Here is a 27,697-nt window from a genome sequence, read left to right as displayed (position 1 = left end):
TTTACGTGAACATACCATCACGCTTCGTATATGGCGGGTTTAATCATCTAGAAGAGCTGCACAAGTCTCTCATTAGCTCTTCGTCTCACTCCCCATGGGTAAAATACAGCCTTTCAATAAAAAATGTTCAAAGGAAGACTCGATTTGGAAGGGCATTGAGGGGAAGAACTGTGTGGCTCTGGGCCCTGCGGGATAACAGAGCTCTCTGGCCACTTGTATCTCATAAGGATACCTGGGCGCATGCTGGATTTCGCCATGTTTGTGTGGAGAGAATAAAACAGCCTTAAAGTGATGTTATGACTCATCCCCAGGGTCATTTGCTCTCGCTGCAAATGAGAGTGGGTGTCTCACTAACTTGCAGATATAAACTGGATATTGTTTTCATTATTCTACTGCTATATTTGGTAAAGGAGGAGAAAGCAGCAGAGAGAGACAAAAACCTATAAGAATGTTTGCATCAAGGCGCTCCCTCACACGTTCCTCCTTCCCTCCTTCGTCAAACCCTCGCAAATGTCAGCTTGTCGTGACGGGATGGACATTTGCCCTTGGATTCTGACGCCAGGAGTTACCTAATCAACACCGGTCCTTTGTGACTCAGTCAACTGAAGTTCACAAAAAAAGGGCTGAAACCAAATGACCCTTATAGGCGCAAGCACCACAACAAAACATCAAATGCTCAGAGGATCTCCACGTTAATAATCAAATCCAGTGTCCACATTACGCACCATTTTTCATTTCACTGTCAAACTTCAGGACATTTTTACCCTCAGGATAAGGCTGTAGCCATGGTTTGATGTGGACGCCATGGCAACGCAATAGGCGGCCTTTAGGTGTTCTCACAATAAAAGCGAGGTCGTCAGGGACTGACTCATCAACACTAATGCCCATATAGTCACCCTATTTATTGACCCACTGAATGGTAAAGTAGCGACAAAAATGCCATTTGGAGGGAAACTGAGTACATAGGAGTGTGGTGGGAAGAAATAATAGAAGTAGTCATAGAGTATGATGCCTCATCTCCATTTCTGCCTGCGGTTTACTACAAATGATTCCCCAAAGCTAACCTTAGATGCACCAACACCATATGTAACCATAACTACACACACCGCCTTTGCCCTTCACATGATCCATACTCAAAATGCAATCACCTGCTGTCATGCGATGGGATGTTGTGGTGTGCCTGTAGTTTTGGTTTGAATATATTTGAATGGAAGCTGCATTGTGTTCAGTCTGCGCTTGGCCTCTTGCTGCCCTGTGACGTAACGACACACCTTTTGTTAGCAAGGTTTGTACTCGTTACAGGCGAACAATGCGCTGAGCATTCGAAACGCTGAACATTCTCATTATTCTCCATCTGTACTAATTACCGCTCACCTAAAGACCTCAGGTTGGACAAAAAATCTTATCCACACTTCTTCTTCCTGTATCTGTCGGGCTGTGATTCTGTGGGACCTCTAAAGGAACTAATATTGCATCAGAATGCTAATTCCCATCAGGCTTACCTTAATGCTGTGATGTGCTGCTAGGTAGTGTCGGACCGGTGGTCCCATTTGACTAGGTCTGATTTCGGAAAACGCGCCAGATCCGCGGATTCTCTCCCTGCACCAGGAATTTTGATATTCGTCTGAGTGGCGGAGCTTGCAGGGAGCATTATGGAGTGGGTCGATCTCCCACGTACCCTGCTTTACATTTCAAATCTTAGCTTATCCAAGGATTTCCATACCATCTATTTGAATATTTTCCACTCTGAAAGCTGGGAATTAGTGTGCTGAAACAGTCCTGTTTTATAATCCTTAATATGAAAGTCGCAAACTTCGAGATAATAGATGCCCCTCATCCCCGCAAGAAAAAGGGAAATCACATATGAGATCTTAATGTCTCAACTGTTTCTCCTAGAGAGCAATGAGAATAAATGGAGAGTAAACAGAGACTTTGAATTTTCTCAGATTTGTCTCTCTTTCAAAAAGATCTCAACAAAGTGCTCACTTTTGTCTAGGTTTTTGGCAAGATTTCAAAATAAGTTCAAAATTTCTTATCAAATTTGTCTATGAACAAACTATCCACAAAAAATAATAATTAATCTTCACCAATGCTACACTCCAGCTTTTCCAATATAACCATAAACTGTCTTTATACAGAAAGCCATTGCAACAATTTCATAATTACTCAGCCAGTTGATAAAATATAATGCATCATGAGAATTGTTACAGGCACACCTGCTTGTGGTTTGCATAACAATCAATTCTTCCCTGCAGGCGCTACACGCAGACAAAGGCCAACATTTAATTTGATGACCTTTAACCTAATGCATATTCTGTACACTCAGTTTTGAGGCAATACTGACACTTTAAAATGATTAAATTATAGTAATTAAATAGTATATATTTATAAAGTATTGCATTACTTATTACTAATTACTTTCTACATCCCATAACCATAACTACATCCCCTGACCAGTTGAAATTTTTTTATTCTTTTAAATAAATGATTTAAAATTGCATAGATTATTATTTCACTGACCAAATTATTTAAAGGGAGAAGGTTACATTAAAAACACATGATGAAATTTGATGTTAAATCCACTATTGTTTTATGTGAATTGTTTAGTCTATACAGTATTTAATGTATTTACATTTAATTAAATTACCAAAAAATTATAAAGTAATTCCCTTACACTATCTATCTATCTATCTATCTATCTATCTATCTATCTATCTATCTATCTATCTATCTATCTATCTATCTATCTATCTATCTATCTATCTATCTATCTATCTATCTATCTATCTATCTATCTATCTATCTATCTATCTATCTATCTATCTATCTATCTATCTATCTATCTGTTTGTCTGTCTGTCCATCCATCAATCTATGGCTATTTATGGCTATTTATGGCTATTTATGGCTATTTATGGCTATCTATGGCTATCTATCTATCTATCTATCTATCTATCTATGGCTATCTATCTATCTATCTATCTATCTATCTATCTATCTATCTATCTATCTATCTATCTATCTATCTATCTATCTATCTATCTATCTATCTGTCTGTCTGTCTGTCTGTCTGTCTGTCTGTCTGTCTGTCTGTCTGTCTGTCTGTCTGTCTGTCTGTCTGTCTGTCTGTCTGTCTGTCTGTCTGTCTGTCTGTCTGTCTATCTGTCTATGTTTCTGTCTGTAATCTATCTATCTGTCTGTCTGTAATCTATCTGTATGTCTATCTATCTGAATGTCTATCTATCTGAATGTCTATCTATCTATCTATCTATCTATCTATCTATCTATCTATCTATCTATCTATCTATCTATCTATCTATCTATCTATCTATCTATCTATCTATCTATCTATCTATCTATCTATCTATCTATCTATCTATCTGTCTGTCTGTCTGTCTGTCTGTCTGTCTGTCTGTCTGTCTGTCTGTCTGTCTGTCTGTCTGTCTGTCTGTCTGTCTATGTTTCTGTCTGTAATCTATCTATCTGTCTGTCTGTAATCTATCTGTATGTCTATCTATCTGAATGTCTATCTATCTATCTGTCTCTCTGTATCCTATCTATCTATCTATCTATCTATCTATCTATCTATCTATCTATCTATCTATCTATCTATCTATCTATCTATCTATCTATCTATCTATCTATCTATCTATCTATCTATCTATCTATCTATCTGTCTGTCTGTCTGTCTGTCTGTCTGTCTGTCTGTCTGTCTGTCTGTCTGTCTGTCTGTCTGTCTGTCTGTCTGTCTGTCTGTAATCTATCTGTATGTCTGTCTGTCTGTATTTCTCTGTCTATCTATCTATTTATCTGTCTGTCTGCCTGTCTGTCTAATATATCTATATCTATTTATCTATATACTCACTGTAAATAAGCATTATGTGTGCGGCATGCATAATGCACTGTTTTAACCTATTTATGATACTTGAAAATATTTTTCCACATCCGTCACTTCTGGTAAAATTAAAGTTTTTTTTTTAGTAAATCATAAATGAATCAATCTCTTTATTTTGTCTCATTTCTTGTTCTCTAAAGACTTGTGGCTATCAGTGGCATTTTCTGCAATAAGTCCCATCTATTTCTGGGATCGTCTCAGGTGTTCCTGCTAATCAAATCACACTTATCATTATCTTCATCCTTTCAGGCATTCGACTATATCATCCTGCTATTTCTTTTTTCCTCCCTGTCCTTTCGAGCCAATCTTTGTCCCTGCACCGCTTCACCCCAACGTGCAGTGTCTTCTGATAAGGCCTTTTAAATGATAGCTTTTTCTGTTAAAAAGACATGGACGACAAAGAAGATTAGAAGTTCAGGATTAGTTTAAAAGATAATGTTAGAACAAGAGATAAAGGAATATAGGAAGGATAGCCATTTCACGAACTTTAATACTACTATTATTCTTACATCAAATTGTGTTTTTTCATCTGCTAGTATACGCCACACATTTAGTCAATATGATGCATTATGACACTGCACACCCACACATAAATCTGTGCAATATAACTTCAGGTCAGATAGTGATACGCACGGAACTTATCAAGGCTGCATCATCTCTGAAGTGTTAGCTGGCAAACTCCACTTTCTCTGCCACATGTCGGGAGTACAGTGGTGCTGAAGTCTGTAATTAGCCGGGTACAAAAGCATGGCATCTGTGATGTGAGCCGGCTGGCTACGTTGCACCGTAGGAGGTACTGCGTGTGTTTGTTTATGCTGCGGCGGGGGCGTGTTAGCCTGTGTTACGCCACTCACCTGTCACAAAAACAGCGAGGAGCAATCTGCTTTTAAATTCTGGAGAACGCCCACCCAAAACTCAGTGCTTTTTCTTTGCTGATCCTCTGTCACTCTGTCGTGGCCACAGCACATTCATGTCCTCCTTTTTGTCTTTTTATAACTTCATAGATGGCAATAGTAAATAAAAAAATTTTTTTTTAACAAGACAATAGGCCCTTAAATACATTAAAATTAAAGCTGAACAATATCTGGTGATCATACACGGTTCTCCCCACACTACTTCCCTTTAATATATAACTTTATCAACTGTCTCCATCAAAGGATTTCAACTTAACTCAACAAAAGCAAAAAAAAAAAAAAAGTGTTTCTTTGAAATCCTATCAAAGTCAAAATTTACATATGCATCTTTTTTAACCATTTATATCACAAAACAATGCATGTGAAGTCCTCTGATAAGACAATGACTTCAACGTGATCTCATTCTACCTGCAGTTGCTAAGCAACATCCACCTCCAACCTCTCACTCAGTCTCATTGGACAATCTTGGAAACACAGCTGTCAGCTCATTGGCTCAGAGGAAGTTAATAAACTTTAGTCACAACCCTTCCCCTTTCAGAAAAAAAAACAACAACAGGGGAAAAAGCTCAGTGTACAATTTTTGTGAATGAGAGAGGAGGAACAGAAGCAGCCTCTGAAATACAGAGGGAGTGTCGGTGCTAATTTTTCTTGATGCTTGCTTGAGCGAACTCTTAAAAAATAAAGCAAGCTGTCAGTTACGAAACTGATATCAAAGTAAAGAAGAGACGTTTCCAGTGTTTTAGCTGGCACTGCGTTTCACCCAAGAGATCGGAGCTTAAGAGACACTAAAAGAGGGAGGCGGGTGTCCGATTGCATGTTCAACATCAGTCTTTTGTGATGTTTGGCTGTGGGAGTATGAAAGCAGCAACCAAGGGGGTATTATCATCAAGTATCTTGTAACTGTTTAGTCTGCAATTCAAAATTCTCAACAATAGCCCCACCAGTGATCAATACTACGTGGTTAATCACTGGAGTGTTTCTGACATTCACCTTCTTTAAAGAGAAATCAAAATAAGAGAGATGTATTAATTCATTTATATTTATTCATATTTTTTATGGGAATAAAACCTCAAAAACATGAAATAGTTAACTAAATCAATTGTAAATTGAGTGAAAAATTGCTTTACATTGAGAAACAACAAATTTAGACTTTAAAAAAAAAAAAAAAAAAAATATATATATATATATATATATATATATATATATATATATAAAATTACATTAAAGTTAGAAGAAACAGAATACAAGAAACCATGTTTAATTGAAAGCTGTAAACTCAAAACAATATGTGACCAGTATTATGGAATTGTATATTTCTGACATATGAAAATGTTTGTTTTCATAAATGGTGCAGGATAAATGGAAGTAAAGCACATTTCATATACTTACTGCATGTAAAAATGAACTACGGGTCTATCAGATAAAATATTAAACAATTTTTTGGGGGGAGGAAACTGGAATGTAAATTAAAATGTATTAAATCAATAAATGGTTGCAGTTGTAATACTTACTGATATTTATGCTCATGTAGAAAAAAGATACCTCGTCTTGATAATTAATGCTGCGTTATAATCTCTCCGATCACCAACACAACACTTGTCAAAATATGAAATCAAAATCACGCAGTACAATATACAGATTATAGCTGCGTTAATTACCGTAATTACGAGATTTCAATTTGTAAAAAACGTTCACGTCCTTGAGGAACTCGAAATGACACATTGTAAAATGGGAATTTTCTGAAATTGTACCACATGATCACTATACCACCTGACTGCTGCAGATTCATTCAGGCACTGATAGTGTTGCCATTGAAATGCATAATTCCAAGTCCAAATCATCGTGAAATTACGATTATTACGACATGGCATGAATGCAGGATTTGACCAAACATTTATACATGAATGGTAAGAATTAAATGACTTGAATTGGTAACTCTGACAATGATTGTGCATTTTTTCGGTCGAGGTTTGGATGGAAACAAACAACGTTGTGCCATTTGAAAATCTGATTGGTCAGTTTAGTAACAAGAGGGGTCATTTTACAATTCGTGTAATCTGTAAAACAGCATATGAAACAATACATTTTTTCCATTATGTGGATCTGGATTATGCGCTTAAGCGGGTAAACTGAAAACACAAGAGGAGAGACTCAGGCTTCAAATACAAATATTGGACAGTAAAAGGCCTGTTCACACCAAGGACGATAACTATAACGATAAAGATATAGTTTTAGAAATCATTCTAAATGTAAAAGGATAGCAGACACCACAACTATAATGATAACCAGTGCTGGGTATACTAACTGATTATATGTTACATAATCAGATTCCTAAATTGAAATACTTGTAATTAGATATTACATTTTAAAACTCTTAATCAGTTACTTTTTGCTGATTACACGATTTCTTAATATTTTCCTAGTTTTATCTTTTAAAGTTAGGCAACTATAATTAGATGTAAAATTGAGAGGCTGCAAAGCATAAATTGAATATTTTTTAACAGGCCTAAGTGTTTTATTTTGAATATTTTGTTTTAGTTTTTTTAAATATTTTTCTTTTAATTGAACATTAAGATTGAATTAATTACGAGTTTTTCATCAATTTAACCCCCGAACCCCCTGCAGTTCCTATACACAAACCCCAGTTTGAAAAAGCGTGGGATGTAGATAAAAAGTATCAAAATTTGCTACAAGATTATTCTATTCTAGTTCTGGACTAGTGAGTTCAGGATGCCTCCCAAATCCTGTTAGTGACCTGACTTGTGGAGGTTCAGCATAGTTGGAGAAAGTTCTCCTTGAATTTTAGGTCTGGCTTATTCTCCGTCAATATGAAGCAGAAAACACAGTAAGGTTTGGGCAGAAAATTCAGACCAATTGCTTAAAGTCACCAAGAAATCAAAATCGACAATACCTATTTTTTTTTTTTTTTAAGGAATATTGCCGTTTTTATTATAAATGATTTATCTGAGCACACCTTTTTTTAAATTGTTAAATTCATGTTCTTGTCATCTTTCATCAAAATAACTTCCCCTCCCTCTTGCAACATCTCTTCCCTGTTGACCTGTTTACCGGCACAAGGGCGGGACAACCGGTCACTCACATAAGATCACAGTGCAAACCACAAACATCTATCCATCCAATCAATTCCCCATGGACAAAACCAAGTCCTGTCCTACATTTTTTATTTTTTCGAGAAGCTCTCACTCAGATATACATCACATCACAATAGGGAAGAAAAGACTATAGCAACTTTCGTTTCATGCCAACTTTAATCTAAGAGTTTCATACCATCATAAATGGAGAGAGAGAGAGATTGGGAATAGGAGCAGTTTGTGTGCTTTTGGCTGTGTGCTTAACATTGCTTCACAGCTGTCAGGTGGTCCGCCCATTAAACCACTAGACTATTTTAACAAACAATGAATTATGTGTAAAATTTGTACATTGGATTTTCACATCCAAAATGCATGAAAACGGTACAGTGCGCTGTAAAGCCTAACTGTACTAACTTTCCAGGTGTCGAGAAGGGTGATGCCAAGAACAGCCTTACGTCAGCTTTCATTCAGACGACTTTCTCAAGTGTTTGGGTGCTTTTGGTGTCGCTTCTTTATTGCTCTGTTATTCTATTAAAGTTTCGTTCTCCTTTTCAGAGCAACCAATATGCAATTAATTCTTCAAAAGGTAAATAGATTCCTTCCTTTCCATTCAGATTGAGTATGTACTCTGTACAGAAGGATGCCGTTTCTCAAGGCAGTCAACATTTAATGTCTAATTTAGTAAAGAAAATAAAATAAAAGAGAAAGAGAAAAGCCCATGTTTGATTTTCTACCCTACTGGAAGGCCAAACAGCTGAAACTTTATGGATATGTTGCTCTGTATGCCATGAGCCCAATACTTCTTATCTTAATGTAGGCGTATTACATAATTATCTATTAATAATAGCCTCATTAACAGAATTGATTACTGTTAATTCTGTAGGCATGATGTTAGAACCAGGACAGCTATTCACAACATAAAGATACAAAGCTTATTAAATAATATTTAGAATACTGGTTTCTTTACTCTTACCTACAGCAAGGAATGACACAAAACCAAACATTTGGCACAGAATCCTATTCTGGTTGATGAAGAATTGAAGTATTTCTATGGAACGTCACTGTATTGTCAGTTAAGTTAAAGAGTTTGAAAATTAAAATAGGCCACATTCCTGACGTGAGGCTCAATTTTCTTTTGGTTCTGACAGACGGCATGCAGGAAACGGACCTCAAACCATCGGACTCCCTTTATGTCTTATGTGGGCTGAACCCAGAAGCTCTGAACACACTACAAAGCATACAAATCAGCAAGAAACAAGACGACTGAACAGCAGTTTAAGACATTTGGAGGTGAGGATGCAAAGCAAATAGTGTAATCAAGAGACCAAAAGATTGGCTAATTTAGTGAGATTCCAAATATTGTGCATTACTCCTGAATTTTCAATCAATATATTATTTTAAAAAAACATTTAAAGTTCAGTTGAATTGAATCAAATACATGGTCAATATTTCTCAATGATTTCTTTTTAATAAACCATAAAACAGAAACCCAGCTGACCTGAAAGTGGCTCTCTAATTATTTTTTTATTAAAATGGGGAGAAAAAAGTAATTCAGTGGCAATAATAAAAAAACAAGTTGCTTAATAAGACCCGAACATCAATTAATACTTTAATGTGTGCTTCATATTAGGCTGGACAAGTTTTCTATGCACATACATACTTTAAAAACATGGAAAAAAAAAATCCAGTTTCCTAGAAATAATTAAGCCCAAATACCTGCTCCTCCAACTCCAACGAAAAACCACATTCCTTTTTTACATCTTTTGTACATCAACTCTAATGAGAGGAAAGTCTGTGAGGCCAGTGTATGAGAGAGTGGTGCCTTTAATAGCAAGTGGAAACCTCTCACATCCTCTTGGTGACTTTTTTAAAGAGTGCGGCGGGCCCCATTGAGCTCAACTTGGGCTTCCGCTGGACAAGCTGATGGAGGTTTCCCTCAGATACACTCCGTACTACTTTTCGGCTTGGCCCATTCTCCGAAGATGCTAGATGCAGTGAAAGAGAACAGAGGGGGTATAAAGATTATTACAAGAAGGGGAAGACGGCTATTTTAAATAGTAATAATATTTCACATTATATTTTACTGTAATTTTGATTCAATTAAATAGTATATATTTACAGCCTTGGTGAGCATAAGAGACTTCTTTCAAAAACATTTTTAAAAAATCTCACCGACTCCAAACTTCGGAACAGTAGCATATGTTATTAATATGATGATGATGATTATTATTATTATTATTTTTTTGTAAACATTGGTACCTTATATTGCTTTGGTCATTTATTTTATAGAAGCAGCACCCCACAAACAAAAAAAAGAAAATTCACTGTAATGGATGGCCTCTAGTGGCTTATTACTTTATGAAACGGGTAAATTCAGCCAAATCGTGGCATTGTATTACTAAGGAGAAAGAAAGCGCGAGAGCCATTGGGAGTGGGAGGAGGAGATTGTGCGCTTCTGGCTGTGCGCCTGACATTCTTTCACAGCTGTCAGCCGGCCCACCCATTACGCTATTACAATACTTTACCAAACATAATGGATTATGTGAGGACTTCATAAATGGAATATAAGAGACACTTATGTTCTACTTCCAAGATACAAATGGAGAGCCCATAGAGGATAACTATTAATTTTTAACAATTTTTCTGCAATGAGAATAGCATACTAACTTCCAAAACGTCGGATTCTTAGTGGTTTAGACGGCTCGCAGGGATCTCTCTTTATTCGCTTGGGTTCTGCGGCCTGAGAACAGTCTTCTTTTCCAATGCTGGAACTGGTACAAATAGACACAAAGTAAGATTTTGGAAAACGCCAAGAGTGTAAAATGTCAACGAGGCATGATTTTAAATGGTCCCACAATAAACACGCACCAGTTCAACTTGCGCTTGCCCGTAGCAGCTGAAGTCATGGCCATGTAGGACGGTTTGGATCTTCGAAGGTCTAATAGCGATGGGATCTCCAACCTAGGAATCAATTGGAGAGAAACGTATTTACGGAAGCCGAAACAGAACAACCTAGTTCACTTCAACATCCGCATTATTAAACCATGCACACGACAGTATGTGGTACCTTTTAGCTGGCTCATTCCTGTTGTTGGCATGTAGTGCCTGGAGTGTTGTGAGGCCAGGGGGCTCGGGTGATAAGATGACTGTGGCATTACAGCCCGAAGGGTTCTCGTAACCGATGTCGAAAGTGGAGTTTGGATCAAAGGTTCTGGAGGCGGGCGGTTGCCCCTCAGGAGTGTACTGCAGCGGTAACATACCCTCCTGTCTTAAGACCTCCTGAAGGGCAGGAGGGTAATGGGAAAGCACAGGAATGGGCCCATCCTCAACTGGGTTTTCAGAAGACACAGAAAGCTTCCTCCTAATTGGTTTTTTAAGAGGACATTCAGCCTCAGTGTCCTGAGGGCCACAGCCTAAAAGAGAAAGGAAGCACCAAATTCACCAGCTTTATCAGAGGACATCCCCAAATGGAAAAGGCTACGTGATATACTGATCATTTTCAAGTCAACCCTAAAAGAATACAGAGTTGCTTATTTCAAAACAAACAAGTTACACAGTGATTTGAGGGAATTATTTTTCTCAAACTTATTTGATTTGACAATAACTTCACTCCAACATTTGCCAATGTCAGTCCTTGGATTTTGTTGACATGTTTTTAGACTTTTAGAACAAAAAAAGTGTAAAGAAAATTGAAGAGGGAGGGAGGGAGACGGACATAGTTGGATAGATATAGGCAGACAGATGGATAGATAGCGAGAGATAGACAGATATACAGTTGAATACAGAAAAACTGAGATAAACAGGCAGAATTTGAATTAATCTGAAAGTTTAAAGGAGAACAACGGTAACGAAACAAAAACTTGCGCTCTGAGCCGTTTCCTTTGCATTAAATGCACCTGCCAAATTTTTTCATAAAGTGGTGGGGTAAAACGTGTTGGGGCCAATAATGTTTAAATGAATCCTGACCAACACAAGTAACTGGTTTATAGTCATCGGATTCATGAGGCGCATTCCTGCTCACACACAAAATAAGTTTACATCACTGATACAAATACACAAACATTATTTACTCGTACAGTGATAAATTATCATCTTAACACATTAAGAGGGGTATGTGGTTAAAGAGCAGGTTCTTTTAGTCAGTCAAGACAGACAGTATGTGTATGTGTGTTCCGGTGGGTGTATGTGGGTGGGGAAGGCAAGGGAGGCTCCAGGAAGCTGTTGGAGGGGTCTGACGTTGGATATTGAGTGGTGGAGTATGCCGGAGCACGTCGCAGTCTGGCCGCACACTGACTCACACGATGCAGAAAAGCGAGGGAGAGAAAGACACTGCGGCTGCATCTTAAGCGTTCTTGACCAATCGCAATGCTTCTGAGCTCCTGCTGGTTAAACTGTTGACACACAGCCATCTCTCCTTCTCTCTGAGTCAGTGCTGATTCTCAGAAATCTGGATTGCATGGGAGAGGACCTGACATCCTGTTAATGACTAACTATGCTCACTTTTTTAGCAAAAGAAAGTTTGAGAACTAAAAAAAAAAAAAACGCCTCTTCCGAAACTCTTACCGAATGCACTTTGCTTTGACTGCCTCACAAAGCCAGCAGCTATAACGCACAAGCGATATAACTTCATTTGAGAGGCACGGGCTGATCAGGTGACAAAGCATAGGGGGGAAAAAAAGGATGGGAGAGAGAGAGAGGATGGGCGGCAGACAGTGATGTATGGCCCAGAGCGGAGGCAGAGGAATAGGTGCGATCAGTAATTGGTGGCAGAGTGCTCTGGGTGGCGTATTTTTGGCTGGTGGGATTAAAACATGCATGAAGCGCTATTTCTGGAGGAAGCCACTGCGGATTAGGGTCGCCTAGCACTCGCTCTCTCATTGCTTGCTCGCTTTTTATTGCAGAATCGTCCTCGCCCAATCCAGGCGCGTTTCATACTATATGTAATAGCTCCCCCCCTCCCTGCACCGAGCAATGATTTTATGAATGAAATTCAGAAGGGCGGAGGGTCGGCGCTACTGAAAGAGGCTAGACGTAGATGGCGAGGTGAGGAGGAGAGACAGACAATGGAGATGGAAAGACTGATTGATTAAAAAATAAATAAAGAGCACACCGATAAAAACATACAGAAACATGAAAGAAAAGAGTGAAGAGAGGAAGGAGAACGGAAAGAAACAGACTGCAGACTTAAGTCGGAGAGGCAGGAGCGGCAGTCTCGTGCGCGTTGACACGTGACCCCTCCTGCTTCTGTCCTCTATTCCATCACTATTTTCCACCCTATCACGCTCTCGCTCCCTCTCTCCACCGAGCACTTGAGCACGAGTGCAGAGACGGTATCGTCATGAAGCACGTCGATGGTGGGGGTGGGGCGGAGGTTCATTCATAACCCTCTCTTTGAATCTCTGTGTCTCTTTCAGTTCCTGCAGACAGGGCTCCATCTCTATTGTCTTTCTGCAGGGAACGCAGAGCAAGATGAACTGAACCCAGCTTTTATTTCCTGCTGCATGAATGCCAGCAGAACTTGTTCAACAGTGTGAACCTTGAAAATAAGCATCTCTTTTTAAAACGGAAGCACATTTATTTAGATGCCAATCTGAAAACGCTGCATCACATTCACAAAAATAGGATAAAACAGTTACACAAAAATTAATGTGTAGGACACGTAGTCTAAACTAAAATCGGTCTAAAACGAGTAAACACTTTATTTCAACAATAAAGGAATGTAGGGGTTATGAATATTGCATTTATTTGCCTAAAATGAAACCTTGCAGAGCCAGCGACTAGTTCGTCCTCGGAATAGCTCAGTGTGGAGCAGACTGGGAACTTGTAAATGAGTTTTCCCCCCAGCGGGCTGATAAAAACCTGCACACCATTTTTTCGTGAAATGTGCATCATATTTTACGTTTTATTTGAGGCAGCAAACAAATCATTATTCATTTTCAAAAAGCTCCATTTCCTTCCACTGAAAATGAACTTGTATACTGTCCTGACCTGGTCAAACCCCATATGGTGTTTAAAATTAATCATTCAAAATTTAAACATCCATTGGACGAGGGGAAAAGTCAAAAATAAACAACAGAAACACCCCAATCTCCTTGTCAAAAATGAAGAATTATAGACATGGGAAATTTGTTTTAATAAATACGATGTTAGACAATGCAAAATATTCCCAATACTATCAATGCAGAAGTTTACAACATTTTTTCCAAACATAATTCTCAACAGTATCCGTCTGTTTCCCCCCACTTCCCTCTTTTTCTTTCTTGCAGGTCTCTGTATTTTCCTGAAATGTGTGTATTTCCCACAGCGTGTCTCAATCAAATGAGGAACACCTGTTCTGCAGCAAATATCATTACTCTCCATTTACTGAGCAATAACTCACCACTCCTATTTCCCAAAGCTTTCCTCTCTTCCTTTTCCCCTTTCTCCCAACCCCTCAATTTCCTCCATCCTGTAAAAGCTTGGTTTTTTTTTGTTTTTATTTAATTCGGTCAGTATGGAGAATGTCGAGCAACTTTAAATAAAGCAAGCTAAAATAAATTTGTATATTTATCATTGTAATTTGTGATAAACATTGTAAAATGTTTTTTAAGACACAGATATGATTTGGCTATTTTTAAAGCACTATTTTATTTTTAATGCTTACATGGAAAATCAACGTATTAAAAGGGGACTATTTTAAACAAAGCCTTAAAAATAGTTGAAACGCAGCAATGTGATAGATTCAGGCAGCTGGATTGATGACTTGAGCAGAGTATGTTGAAGCAGACCATGGGAAAAATGGGGGAGACAGAGATGAGTTTACCTTTAGATGGGTGTGTTGGTCTGAGACGCTGTGAGATTCGGCGTGCGTGTTTCTCTGAGCCTGAGAGAAGAGAACGCATTGTTATTCATTTGCGCTGGTCCCTTCTATTCAATCCAGCGCATACATCACACAGGAACTAAACACGTCTTAAATCAAGACACATACATCTGTCAACGTTTACTCAATGCAGATCGCATTACACTGACACGGAAAACAGTAAATCACAAGGCAGACATAAAATGAGATCACTATGGGGTGGCTGTACGACACAAATGAGATGGCTCATCTTGGAAACAGGAAGTCTGCTGACATTATCTTTTCGATTATTTCCTTACATCCTCAACTGAGGACATCACCCCAAAACAGCATTTGGTTCTCAGCAACAAGATCTCATTTTTTTTTTTTGTCACAGGTGTTTTGTAAAAAAAGAAGAAGAAAACCATTAAAAACAATTGATAAAATAATAAATTTGGTGTTTATCAGCTAAAATTAAAGCTAACGCTTATTATGATTATCTGCAAAATGCTAAGACTTATTATATTAATTATTTTAATATAATTATATGATTTATAATTAATATAATTATTAATATAACTATATATTAAATGTTATTATCAATATTTTGGAGTCTCTTATGCAAATATAGACAATTTAAAATAGAAAACAGTTATTTCACATCATCCTTCAGAAATCATTCTAATATGGTGGTTTGGTGCTCAACAAACATTTCTAATGATCAATGTTGAAAACAGCTGTGCTGCTTTATATTTTTGTGGAACGGTACATTTGACCCTTTGATGAATAGAAAGTTCAAAAGATCGGCATCTTTACTGTCACTTGATCAATTTAATGTGGACTTGGTGAAATGCTTTATAACACCAGTTTGAAGTAAGATGATGAGAGATTTCACTAACTGCATGGCGTGTTCTGGTGAGACACAAGGTGTGAGAAAGACAGGATGGGCTGTAGATGAGTGTTTCCTGAAACACCATTTTCCCTCTCCTCTGCTTTCTCCTGGTCTGCCCAGACCACACCCCTCTCCCTATGCACCAGGCGCTCCAGCTCCTCCCACTCAGCGTCATCTGTGGCAATGCTTGCGGCCTTCAACGCCAGGTGCTGTCGTCGGCAGGTGGACAGCAGGGCGTTCACCAACCTGACAGGACAGGTGGAGAGCAAGCATGGTATAGTTGAATGATACAGATGGAGGCATTTACATTGCAAATTTCAAATTAATCTGAATAACACAAAGAACATTCCAGATAGAGCATATAAAAGAGAGCATGGCTTCCCGCAAACACACTCAGATTCAGGGTGACTAAGATCAAAATCATGAAACCTGGTGCAAAACCTCTATGATTGTTGACTCATACTTGTGCGTGTGAGTGTTTTCCTGGTCTTGAACACTGATGAGGTGGCCTGTGTGCTCGATGTGTTGCTGAAGGTCAGCGATCTGCAGCTGCAGCTGATGGCACTGCAGTTCTCTTTTCAGCGCCTGCATTCAGAAACACATCTCAACATAAAGACGAAAAATGCGACAATCATTATAGCAACCTCAGCAGCTCCTTTCCAGTCCCTTGGAATGAATGGGGCATGAGTATGTCAAAATCATTTACCATCATGATTTCAATACCACAAACTGGCAGGCTACCATACTAACATTAGGGCTGGGTGTGGGGAGAGAGAGCGAGAGAGAGAGTGATTCTCAAAAAAAAAAATTCAAGGTAAATATACTGATTTCTCCAAGTTGTCCAATAAAGGACACTTGGAGACTCCAAAAGGACACCAAATAACCAATGATATAAGGAGTCCATATAATTAATAAAAATGTATGCACACCAAAGCGCACACACACAGACACTAAAAAAACATTACAGAACAAAACTTTACAGAATTTAGTGTATAGTATGTATACAGTGCAACAGCAATAAGCTTGTTTACATTTTAGACAAGTCAAGTCATGATACTGAACAGGACTACATGGAGAAACTAAACCAACGCCTTGACCTGACTGCAGTTACCTACTACAATACACAGATCCATTTCAAATTGCTAAACACAGCACACACATGCATGAGAAATCAAAACATTATGCTGAATGCGTGTGGAAACAACATGAAAGTAATTAAATGAGTCTGTGCATAAATACAATATGCCATCAGTGTGTCGAGAGCGCACATACGCCGTATTGTTTGTATCAATATAACGGTATATACATCATTCTGACGCTGACCAAATGGCAATTTTAGCCAAGCAGATAAAAAAAGAACATAAAAATGCAATTAGTTAAACACAAGGAAAATTTATATTTTTATAATTTCGATTTATATGCACCAATATAACAGTAAACAGAAATATTTTTTCATGCGTGCTTTGGTGTGCATAAATGTATGAATTTATATGAATCTTTTTACCAAAACATTTTCTTTAGGTATGCCAACTTGTGTGATTAATTACATGAAAAAGGAAAATTATGGAAAAAAATATTTTAAAAATGTTATGTCTATTCAATGCTTTCGTCCAACTTGCCGGCAAAGATTTATTCGCAAATCATTTGCTTTTTTTTGTGTTTGACGCATCCATCATTTTTCAAAATGAAAAACTTAAACTGAGTGATGGTGCCGACAAATTTTTGAACCAGAGGAATTAAACAATTTGTAAAATAATTTGAGCTTATCAATTCTAATGCTTTTTTTGCAACAGAATTTACACTTATTTTCTTTAAAAACAAACAAAAAAAAGAGATCAAATCAATGACAAGCTATTTAAGAAATGGCCAAAAACCATGCATTAAATTCATGATATTCACAATTCTGCTTCATTTTACATTGTCAATGCAAATTATTTATATACAACATCAATCAGGGCACAGATAGGGATGTGCAGTCTCCCATCTATTAGATGACAAATTTTAATAGAATGTCGAGCTCAGGAGTGAGACTCTCGTGGCTTTCTGGGTGAAGAGAACGACGAGATTAAACCATCTCATCTATGCGCTATAATGAGAAAGGCAACAAAGGCAAGACACTACAAAAATGATGAAACGGCTTAGATGTTGTTTTTAGTCTAGCTTCTTGTTTTCTTTCTGTCTCACTGAAAATGCACCTTCTGAGGAGTCTTCTACCCCCTCTGACGCAAGAAAACGCAAAACAGCAGAGCACAGAACATTTGATGGGCGGGTGCGTCACTACTCCGTTCTACTTCCAAGAAAAGAAAAGGAAAGAAAAAAAAAACAGGAGAGCAAAAAGAGAGTGAGAAAAGAGGTGTGGATTTAGGTAAGCAGCTGTAGGGAGCGATGAAGGAAAAGCATTGATTTTTCTTTTATTAAGACATCCTCCGGTGGGGAAACGGAGAGAAGAGCTAAAAGAGACGGGCAGTGTCTATCAAAGGGCCACAAATGAGCGAGAAAACAAATGACACAATAGTCTATGCTTGTCCAATAAAACCAGTGATTTTTATAGTCTGTTGATGAATTGATGGTTGTCTTCCTCCTACATGCAGACTGTGTGCATGGCTGCAAAATATTTCAATTGTTTCAGAAGAATGTCACTGCTCAGCTACATGAAGATATAGAGATGCAATTTATGCCAGCTCTTCTAAACCTCTTTAAGTGTAGTTGGCCGTCTGATGAGCTCAAAGAAGTGCTTCAGAAGAGCACCGCTATCCAGGGCCTCAGAGGAGTATGTCTGCCTCAGACATCACAACACTGCAGACTGGCACCCTAGAGCTTCACTGCTCGGGTAGAAAACATGAAAACATTCAATAATGGCATTTCGAAATGGATAACAGGCCAAGGCTGTCCACTCTGAGGAAGAAATGAGCCCGCAAAGAAAAATCATGGTAAGCTGAAGGACAAAAAAAACAACATATCTGTTGCAGGAGTAGGCGGCATGACAAATTCTTATATCACAATATACGATACAGCTATTCTTGCTGCAAATTCTAACCCAAAATGTTTTTTTAGATTACATAAACATAAAGTAATGTCTATTTTTCAAGAGTCTAGTGATTTGATATCAATTAAAAAGGGACTTTTATCTTGTTTAATTGACTTTTTTTCTAAACTGCAGACAAACCTGAAGGTAAGATTATTCATCACAGATAAAGGACAAATCTGCCCATCAATGCAAAAGCACATTCAGATTACGAAATTGAGTTACAAAACATAATCAACCTACAGTCAGGGGTCGTTCACACAGAAGGCATTTTGACAATCCACTGAGCCGCTTTTCCATTATGTTTCTATGTAAACACAGGCTAGGCGGACGTGTTTGATGGTTGTGTTTGCATTGCGTCTTTTGCAGCAGCTTGTGCACGACACTGTATTCTAAAAAAACACAGCACTCAAGTTTAAAGTGTATGCTACAGTGTTCGGTTTGGCCTATATAGCAGAAGCTCTACTGGTTGACATTTCTACAACCACATGTATATTGCCCATGCAGCCCTTATCTGAAGTAAAAGTGGCCCAGCCCTAACCTCTGGAGAGTGACCTTCATGTCCGAGCAGCTTCATCTCATTTTCGATGCGGTGAAGCCATCCCTCATTCTCCTGGAAGTGCTTTTCATTCTCCAACAGGCGTTTATGCAAGTGCTCCTGTTGAGACTTCAGGGAGGCCAGTTTACGCTCATATTTACAGGTGGCCTAAAACAAACAAACAAATTATTAAAACAGGGTTCACAAAAAAAAAAATTCTGCGACATTTTCATTCATGATTACTGGATAAGGATTTCTAAAAATTATTTAATATACAGCAATTTTATGCCATTTTACATATGATTAGAAAAATATATATTTCTTTTTTTGAAACGGAGTATCAAGGCTCACTATAAAGTTTTTCATTTAGTTTTACAAAAAAAAAAAGACCATTCAAAAAGTTTAGGGTAAGATTTTCCTAAAGTTTTTTTTAATTTTTTTTTTAAATTAGTCTCTTATGCTCACAAAGGCTGCATTTATGTTACTAAAAATAAAACCAGTAACATTGTGAACTTTTATTACGACTTAAAATAGGTTTAAAATGTAATGTGATGCCAAAGTTGAATTTTCAGCAGCCATTATTCCAGTCTTCAGTGTCACATGATCCTTCAAAAATCATTCTAATATGCTGGTTTGGGGCATAAGAACCCTTTCTTATTATTATAATAATGTCTCACTGAACTTTTGAAAGGTAGTGTATCAAGTCATTCTGCTGCTAGAGTTTTAAACAACCGTGTATGTGTATGAATCAGTGTTGTTACCTTTTCGGCCCTGTTGTCAGGAAAGAAGATCAGACTCTGCTGGTGCCACAACTCCCTGTGTCTCATAGTCAACTGGCTTTCATTTAGCTGCTTCTCGATGTCCAGATGCTTTTTACGGACCTGCAGGCGTGCTGCAAACACACTTCGCAGGGACTCAGACATTCTGCACAAACACAAAAAGCACACATACAGTCAGTATAGGTGTCTGTGTCTAAGTTCTGTGTAGGAAAAGTTGCCTGGTGGTTAATGCATACCGACACAAAAGCAGCATTTTACCATGATTTCCCATCCTCTTTACAAGTTTATGTATCAATTAAATAATAATAGTAAAAATGTCAGCACTGTGGCAGAGACTGATAAACGCCAATAAAGAGCCAATAAATAAACGAAAATAAAAAAGCTAAAAATACAATTAATGGAATATCCGTTAAATAAACTAGTGCAAAATAGCATCTGTCGTCTGCTGCTGGTTATCACAGAAAATAATGTTATGTAAAAATCAGATGATTGTGCGCACAATAATACATTTAGAATAAAAGCTCAGCAGTTGACATCAAAAGGCAACAACATGGTCATCAAAAAATAATTATAAATAAATAATTCAGCAGGACACAATAAAACAAAGACAGCACTAAATTATTATCTGATTTAGTACCTCATTACACTGTCATTCAAAAATGTTGGGGTCAGCAAGATTATATATATTTTTTAATTAATACTTTTATTCAGCAAGGATGCTTTAAATTGATACAAAGAGAATTATATTTCAAATAATTGTTGCTTTAAGAATCAAAAAGCAATGTGAATTACAGAAATATTAAGCAGCACATCAAGTATCACCATCGATAAAAATAACGACTGAGCACCAAATCATCATATTATACTGATTTCTGAAGGATCATGTGACACTGAAGACTGGAGTAATGACGCTGACAATTCAGCTTTGCCATTACAGTAACACATACAATTTATAATAAAATAGATTAATCATTTGAAATTATAATATTTCTCTATATTACCGTGCTTGTATTCTTGTATTTTTAATCAAATAAATGCAGCTTTGGTGAACATACCACTACTGGCAAAAATTATGGAATCACCCCACTTAGAGGATGTTCAGTTCACCCAGCTTTATTTCATAGAAAACTCATGAAACAAAGCTCAAACAAATTCATATAAATTGGCATGACTTCTTTAAGATCAAGTAGAGGAAAAGGTATGGAATCACTCAATGTTGAGGAATTATGGAATCATCATCTCACATGCAGACAGAGCAACCATTGACTAGCATAATAGGGGAAAAAATACTATGGTAGTCAATGGTTGCTCTGTCTGCTTTGTTACAAACATTCTTCAAAATATTATTTTGTGTTCAGCAGAACAAAGAAACTCATAAAGGTTTGGACCAACTGGTGAGGGTGAGTAAATGATGACAGAATTTTCATTTTTGGGTGAACTATCCCTTTAACAGTCTTTGCACTGTTGTACGATCAATTATTATCCTGAAAAATGACTTCATCACCAAACCAATTTTTTATATGCACCAAATTTTGGACAAGGCTGACTGGGAAGTGGGAACAACCAACTTATTTGGCCACACTTTCGTTTGAAATTCCTTTCGATTGTTTCAACAGACAACTCTCTCCTTGGAGCCATGTTTCCTTTCTATTAGACCAGTCCAACAGCTTGTTAAGGTGTGCAAGCAGCACTCCCTCTTAACTGCTGACTATTTATCATTTTTAGACTTCTATCTGTGATTTGTTTGTTTGCTATTAAGTAAAAATGCTGGGTGAACATCACCTAAGTGTGGTGATTCCATAATTTTTGCCAGGGTTAATAAAAAATATCAAACTTTTGAGCAAGTCGCACTGAGAAAAATATGAAACACATCCAACAGTTGGCCGTTGGCCATGAATGCATCCAATAATAACTGAGAAGATGTCTCACCTTACTGCATCCTTTACGCTTCTATTTAATACAGGTAAGCGCTAAAAGCCATCATGTTCACATTCAAACACATTCTTCACTGAGAGCCTTCAATACTCCATACAGCCTTTTGCAACACAGCATACCTCAGTGAATGCTTTTGAGAAATCACCTGAACTGTGTGTGGGCGGTATTAGTTTTGATTTATAAAAAAAACAAAATAAAAAAAACAGAGAGTGCAGAGGCTGTATTTGGGGCCATAATGTTGGTGCAGCGCAGACACTGCCAGACTCCTGCATTATTAATGCGGGCAGGAGCACGCCACCCCTCCTTGCCGCTAAGCACCTCTCTCCCTCTCCCTCACTCGCTCGGCAAGTTGTGAATTCTGATGCCGGTGAATGAAACACGTAGGAGTGAAACTCATTCAGCTTTTTCCCCTCCTCCTCCTCACCATCCCTCCCACCCTTGCTATTTTCCCTCTTTCTCTCCTCCCTCCAGCCTGTCCTTCATTTTCTCCCTCCCATCTACGGATGCTGCGGCGGTTTTTGCTGATGAGAAACATACACACACCTGATTTCCATGTTTTATGGGGACTTTCTATACTGTACAAACTATATATTCTATCCCCTAAACCTACCCATGACAGAAAACTTTCTGCATTTTTACATAAAAAAACAAACAAAAATCACTTAGTATGATTTATAAGCCGTTGTCCTCATGGGGACCATTTTGGATATTGCATTTGTCCCCATAATGAAGGGTTTACCAGGACACACAAACTCTAGAGGCTGAGGGTGGGGCGGTGGGATCTGTCGCAAAACAGTGATACATTTCCTATCCAAAACAAACAAAGCATAAAAAGGGGGAAAAAAACTTGAAAAATTAAAGGAAGAGGAAAACACAAAGCACAAGTCTCCACTCTCCACTGGGCCTGATGAAAAATGCAGATGTAAGAAGACCTGCACCTGCGATGGTGTCTGGCTTTGTCCTGTGTACTCTTACTTATGAATAATTGAGGCGTATTCAAAGTTTCAAAGGACAGCGTTAAAGAGCTGCACATCACACATGGCATAAAATAAACAACATCTAAACAAACAAAAACAAGCCGCATAGGGATGCCTGCAAATAGAGTTTGCAGTGTCGCATGAGTGCACACTTTTGGACTGAACATAACCGTCCTCATACAACACGTGCACACACACAGTGCTTACTTTTCAAATTCTGCTCTCCTCTGGATGGGGATTGGATTAAGGGCAGGAACCTCCACCTTCCGCTCTTCATACTCTTTGAGTTTCTGTTTCAGCATGACAATCTGCAAGCACACATACTCTCATTAGGCAAGCTAGTATCATGTGGATTAGACCCATCTCACCTAACAGGAGAAGCAAACCAGATTTACAAAGTAAATAGTTCCACATTAAGACGTGATTAAGGATGAGAGTTATCAAGTGTTATTATTTTTTTTTTTTACCTCTGCTTTCTGCTTTTCACAGATGATGGCATACTGGCCAACGTGACTGTCCAAGCTCATCACGTTACTCCTCAGCTGAAAAACAGAGAGTGAGAATCAGAAATGTATATTATACACAATTTATATTATAATCACACAATCTTTGTTGGTGGTAAAATTGTGGGTGATTTAAGGCACGTTGTTGGATGGGGGACTGCTGAAGCGGTGTGTGTATGTGTAGGACTTACCGTGGATTTGATCTCCTTGGCGCGGTTGGCATATTTGAGAGTGTTGTGAGTATCTTCATAGGAGAGCGAGGACGGGCTGACGTTCGCGATCATCACAGTTCGGCAGTTTCCACCCAGAGAGTCTTTGAGGAGCCGTGTCAGCTTGCTATCTCTGTAAGGAATGTGCGTCTTCTTACACTGAGAATAAAAAAAACAAAAGCAGAGAAAAATCAAAATCAAGAATATCACAAAAGGACGTCAATGGCACATAAGATAAGAAACAATGACTAAAAAACAAAACAGATAAAGCTTTCTAAAACTAGGCTGAGGTAGCATGATTAGGCTTGATTTCATTTTAGGCATATTTTTTCAGTAAACCACTGCTGAATAAAAATAAAGAAAAAGCAATTTTGTAAAACTGCTGTACCGAACTCGCACTGTACCGTGACTTCAAAACTGAGGTATGTACAGAACCGTCAGTTTTGTGTACCGTTACACCCCTAGAAATGACATTTCTCTCTGGTGATGTATTGTACACAGGACTTCAATCCTTTAGTCCACTTAAACCTGCTCTTTTCTAACAATTGACTAGGCTTATATTTAGATCTGCCTCCATCCAATCAACAACAGATGGAATGCACCAAGTTGCTGCATTTTTCTTTTCTGATAATCTGTTTCATTTGGATGTATGTTACAATACAGAGGAAGAAAATTCTGTCACTACTTGTGTTTCATCACAACTTTAAACATCGTGTCAACTTTCATTACCAAATTATGACATTAGTAAGAACATCTACATTTGCTCATAATGTTAATGTCACAAAATTAGCATTTCATTTTCATATTGAAATTATGTTTACAGGACATGGATGATTCCCTTACACAAATCACTTTACTGATATTTTTTTTAAATAAAAACAGCACATAAGAATTTTTAGCAAAATCACAATTCATTGAGGTTCATGTAAAAATAGTATAAAAATAATGAAAAATAAAAATCACAAAAATGTTCATTGAAAATCTCCAGTTCATTCCTATGTGATGTTCTGTGACGCTTGGCAACAATACCCAAGACCTCTGCAGCCTCTCGGTCAATGAAGTCCAATCTGATACGCTTCAGAAAATGAACTGTAACTTAGTGAATACTTGTCACACAAACATGAGACATGTCTAAAGAAACGTTGAAATGTCAGGTTTTAAATAATGTAAATCAAATCGAAATCAAATATTCTGTTTATGTAATCGGTTTGAAAAGTGAGAGATGTCAGTTGTTTCGTGATCTGCCTCATTAGTGTTAATCCAGCCACACCCACAGAGCACGCATTCTCGCCCACATCAACCTCGAATAAACACATCAAGTTGTGTGCATGTACTTTACATCATTTTGAGATGCGGTGAGGAATTATCCTGGAATAATTTACCTCAGAAGCTGAAAAGCTGTTAAATTTCAAACAGCAAAGGATCCAGGCGAGGATTGTGAATTAAGTTTATTCTTTTAGTGTCTGTGAATATTAAACCGCAAAAAGACCGTTTAAATATGAATCCTGCTGCAACATAAAATGTCATAGACATAAGACTGTTTAGACAAGATTTCTTTGGCCTGTTTTGGACAGATTATGAAGTGTTTACTGTAAAATTGCCAAATGTCACACCAATAAAGCTTTTGTTCACAAATTTCTGCTCAGATGCTATAAGTTTTTGATCTACTTGTAGCCATATACACATATTATTTATACACATATTATACACACACACTATATATATCTTACATACACACACACAAATACATAATATGTTTAAATATTATAGCCTAATGTTCTTTTTTACTTTAATCTATGTTGATTAGGGCTGTGCGATATTGAAGAAAAATGCTATATGCAATAACCTTGTTAAATAATGCGATATTCAATACAATATTGCTTTAAGTGTGAAAAGTCTATTTAAATATAATTTTTTTTTTTTTTTTTAAATGAGAAGATACCATTTATGTGTTTCACATTCTTTCTGGGAAAAGAAAGCATCGCTACAACTTTTGAAAGTGACCAGCAGTGTTTTAGCAAAACATTATGTTACAAATCTGACAATATAATTTTAACATCAAAGTAAACAAACTAAAAATGTAATGCCAATATTTAAATACCAAAAACTCTTTGCTTGACTTGGTAATATATAGTTATATCAACCTAAAACTTAACATCAAGAAAATCCAGGTAAACAAAGACACCTGAACTAGGGGTGGACGACTATTTTTGTTATTTTAATGTAATTTTAATTATTTTAATTTTTGTTACTAAAAATAAGAACTAAAAACAGTAGACTTCACATGAATTAAATATACACTGATACATAATAAAGCTACAAAGGTTATTCAGCCAAGAGCACAGTGATTTTCTCCTTTTCTTTGGTTGTTTGACAGACAAGCAGCAGGTTTACTACATTAGCCTGCTGTCACTTTAGGCCTAAAGCACGGATCCTATTGACACATATTCGGTTTCTTTCCCCAATTGATATCGTTCACTTAAAGGTCCCATGGCATGACATTTTCATTTTATGAGGTTTTTCAACATTAATATGAGTTCCCCTAGCCTGAATATTGTCCCCAAGTGGATAGAAATGTTGATCGGTGTAAACCCGAGTTCTGGCTGTCTTTCTCTGCCTTTGAGAAAATGACAGGCCAGACGAGCCAATCCTGAAGTCTCCTGGTTTGACGTCCAAGCAGGAACGGTTACCTCCCTTTCCTCCACCCAGAGAATCTGGCACGCCCATGCAAGCGCTCGAGAGATCATGGGTTGTGAACGAGTGAACGCTGGCAGTTTCTCAGTGTTTGAATGTACAAATGAAAACAGAAGTCTTTTTTCAGTTCCTTCAGATCTGTGATCAGTAATTTCTGATGTGTAGCTAATTATTTATTATTCGTGCACACAATGCGGCTTCTCTCTCTCCAGACAGAACGGTGTTTTCGTGTTTTCTATCTTGGGAGTCAGTGTATTTGTACGTCCTCGTCGCGTCTATCGGTTCTAAAATGTGCATACAGTCATGAGTTTCTGCTCAACATCGGCCTCACACACGCTGAAGCTCTGGCTGCACTGGCCGTTGGCCTTCAACATCCCCGACCCCCAGTACTGCATCTGGCCCACAGCGGAGGCACCAAACGCGGCGTGAGATTAAGCAGAAGGGGGGTAAGCGTGAGGGTATCCGGGCTAGCCAGCCTAGCCCCACAATAAACTGGATTACATTCGATTACTGCTGTTGTGTCTTTGTTTGCGCTGTGTACTCAACGCGCGTCACTGACGCTTTTATTTTATTTAAAAAAATAATGCTATTATCAACACTTACTTTTAACTCGTTCATCTCGACAGCTGTAATGGTACTTTGCATGTGTTACAAAGTTGGTAATAATGATGAAGACGGACTCGGTGTGACTGGGACTCGTGTTTATTCAGAACTCTCAGATACAAACACAATAAACTCGCGCTGACTGACAGCGCTCTCATAACTCAGTAGTTACTATAAATAACTTTGTTAGCAATCGCTGAGCTCCGTCTCTGGTACGTTAGTGATGTCCGGTTCGCGAACGATCTTTCTTTTGAACCAGTTCATTTTAGTGAACCGAATCAGTTCACCAAATCGGACTGAATCGTTCTAAACGGTTCGCGTCTCCAGTCAGCGCTGATCCATAATTTACTAAAGTTACTAACTTTCTGACATGAGTGACAGCCCCTCCGACTAGAAATAGACTAATAACCTGTAGTATATGCTATTAACTACAACAGTTCAGACATGCTGAGAACTGATGTGAAGTGAACTCAGGTCCATCCGTCTCTCTGGCAGACTCGTGCCTGCTCGTGCCTCGTAGACCAAGTTAAACCACGCCCCCTCCGCTCATTTAAAATGCAAAGATGTCAGCCAATCACAACAGTGGGCGTTTTTACTGAAGTTTCACAGCAGACACGCCTCTTGAAGCAGGGCATTCAGCCACAGGGCAAACAGCAGTATTGAAAAAATGCCTTTTATTTCTAAATTATGACATTTTATGATGTAAAAGTCATACTAACAATATAAGTACACATCAGGAAACATTATAAAATAATAGAAAAATGCCATGCCATGGGACCTTTAAAAGGTCCCATGGCATGAAATTTTCATTTTATGAGGTATTTC

The 27,697-nt window shown here is 37.9% G+C and overlaps 1 protein-coding gene across 1 annotated transcript in view; it reads right to left on the bottom strand.

Annotated features, from left to right (window-relative positions):
* Positions 1 to 9,351: 9,351 nt before the first annotated feature.
* kif18a (kinesin family member 18A) overlaps positions 9,352 to 27,697 on the bottom strand; it is a 40,071-nt gene continuing 21,725 nt past the window's right edge. The window contains exons 7-18 of the mRNA XM_079811074.1: positions 23,558 to 23,734; positions 23,331 to 23,405; positions 23,071 to 23,171; positions 19,934 to 20,096; positions 19,176 to 19,340; positions 16,073 to 16,194; positions 15,617 to 15,855; positions 14,703 to 14,762; positions 10,968 to 11,313; positions 10,769 to 10,861; positions 10,568 to 10,671; positions 9,352 to 9,885 (exon numbers count right to left, since the gene is read on the bottom strand). Coding sequence (XP_079667200.1) covers positions 9,746 to 9,885; positions 10,568 to 10,671; positions 10,769 to 10,861; positions 10,968 to 11,313; positions 14,703 to 14,762; positions 15,617 to 15,855; positions 16,073 to 16,194; positions 19,176 to 19,340; positions 19,934 to 20,096; positions 23,071 to 23,171; positions 23,331 to 23,405; positions 23,558 to 23,734 — 1,785 coding nt within the window. The 3' untranslated portion in view covers positions 9,352 to 9,745. The remainder of the gene's footprint in view (positions 9,886 to 10,567; positions 10,672 to 10,768; positions 10,862 to 10,967; positions 11,314 to 14,702; positions 14,763 to 15,616; positions 15,856 to 16,072; positions 16,195 to 19,175; positions 19,341 to 19,933; positions 20,097 to 23,070; positions 23,172 to 23,330; positions 23,406 to 23,557; positions 23,735 to 27,697) is intronic.

The sequence above is a fragment of the Gobio gobio genome (genome assembly GCF_949357685.1).
Source record: "Gobio gobio genome assembly, chromosome: 2".
Classification (NCBI taxonomy): domain Eukaryota; kingdom Metazoa; phylum Chordata; class Actinopteri; order Cypriniformes; family Gobionidae; genus Gobio; species Gobio gobio.
Note: the sequence above shows the minus strand (reverse complement) of the source record. Positions and strands in the feature narration are given on the sequence as shown.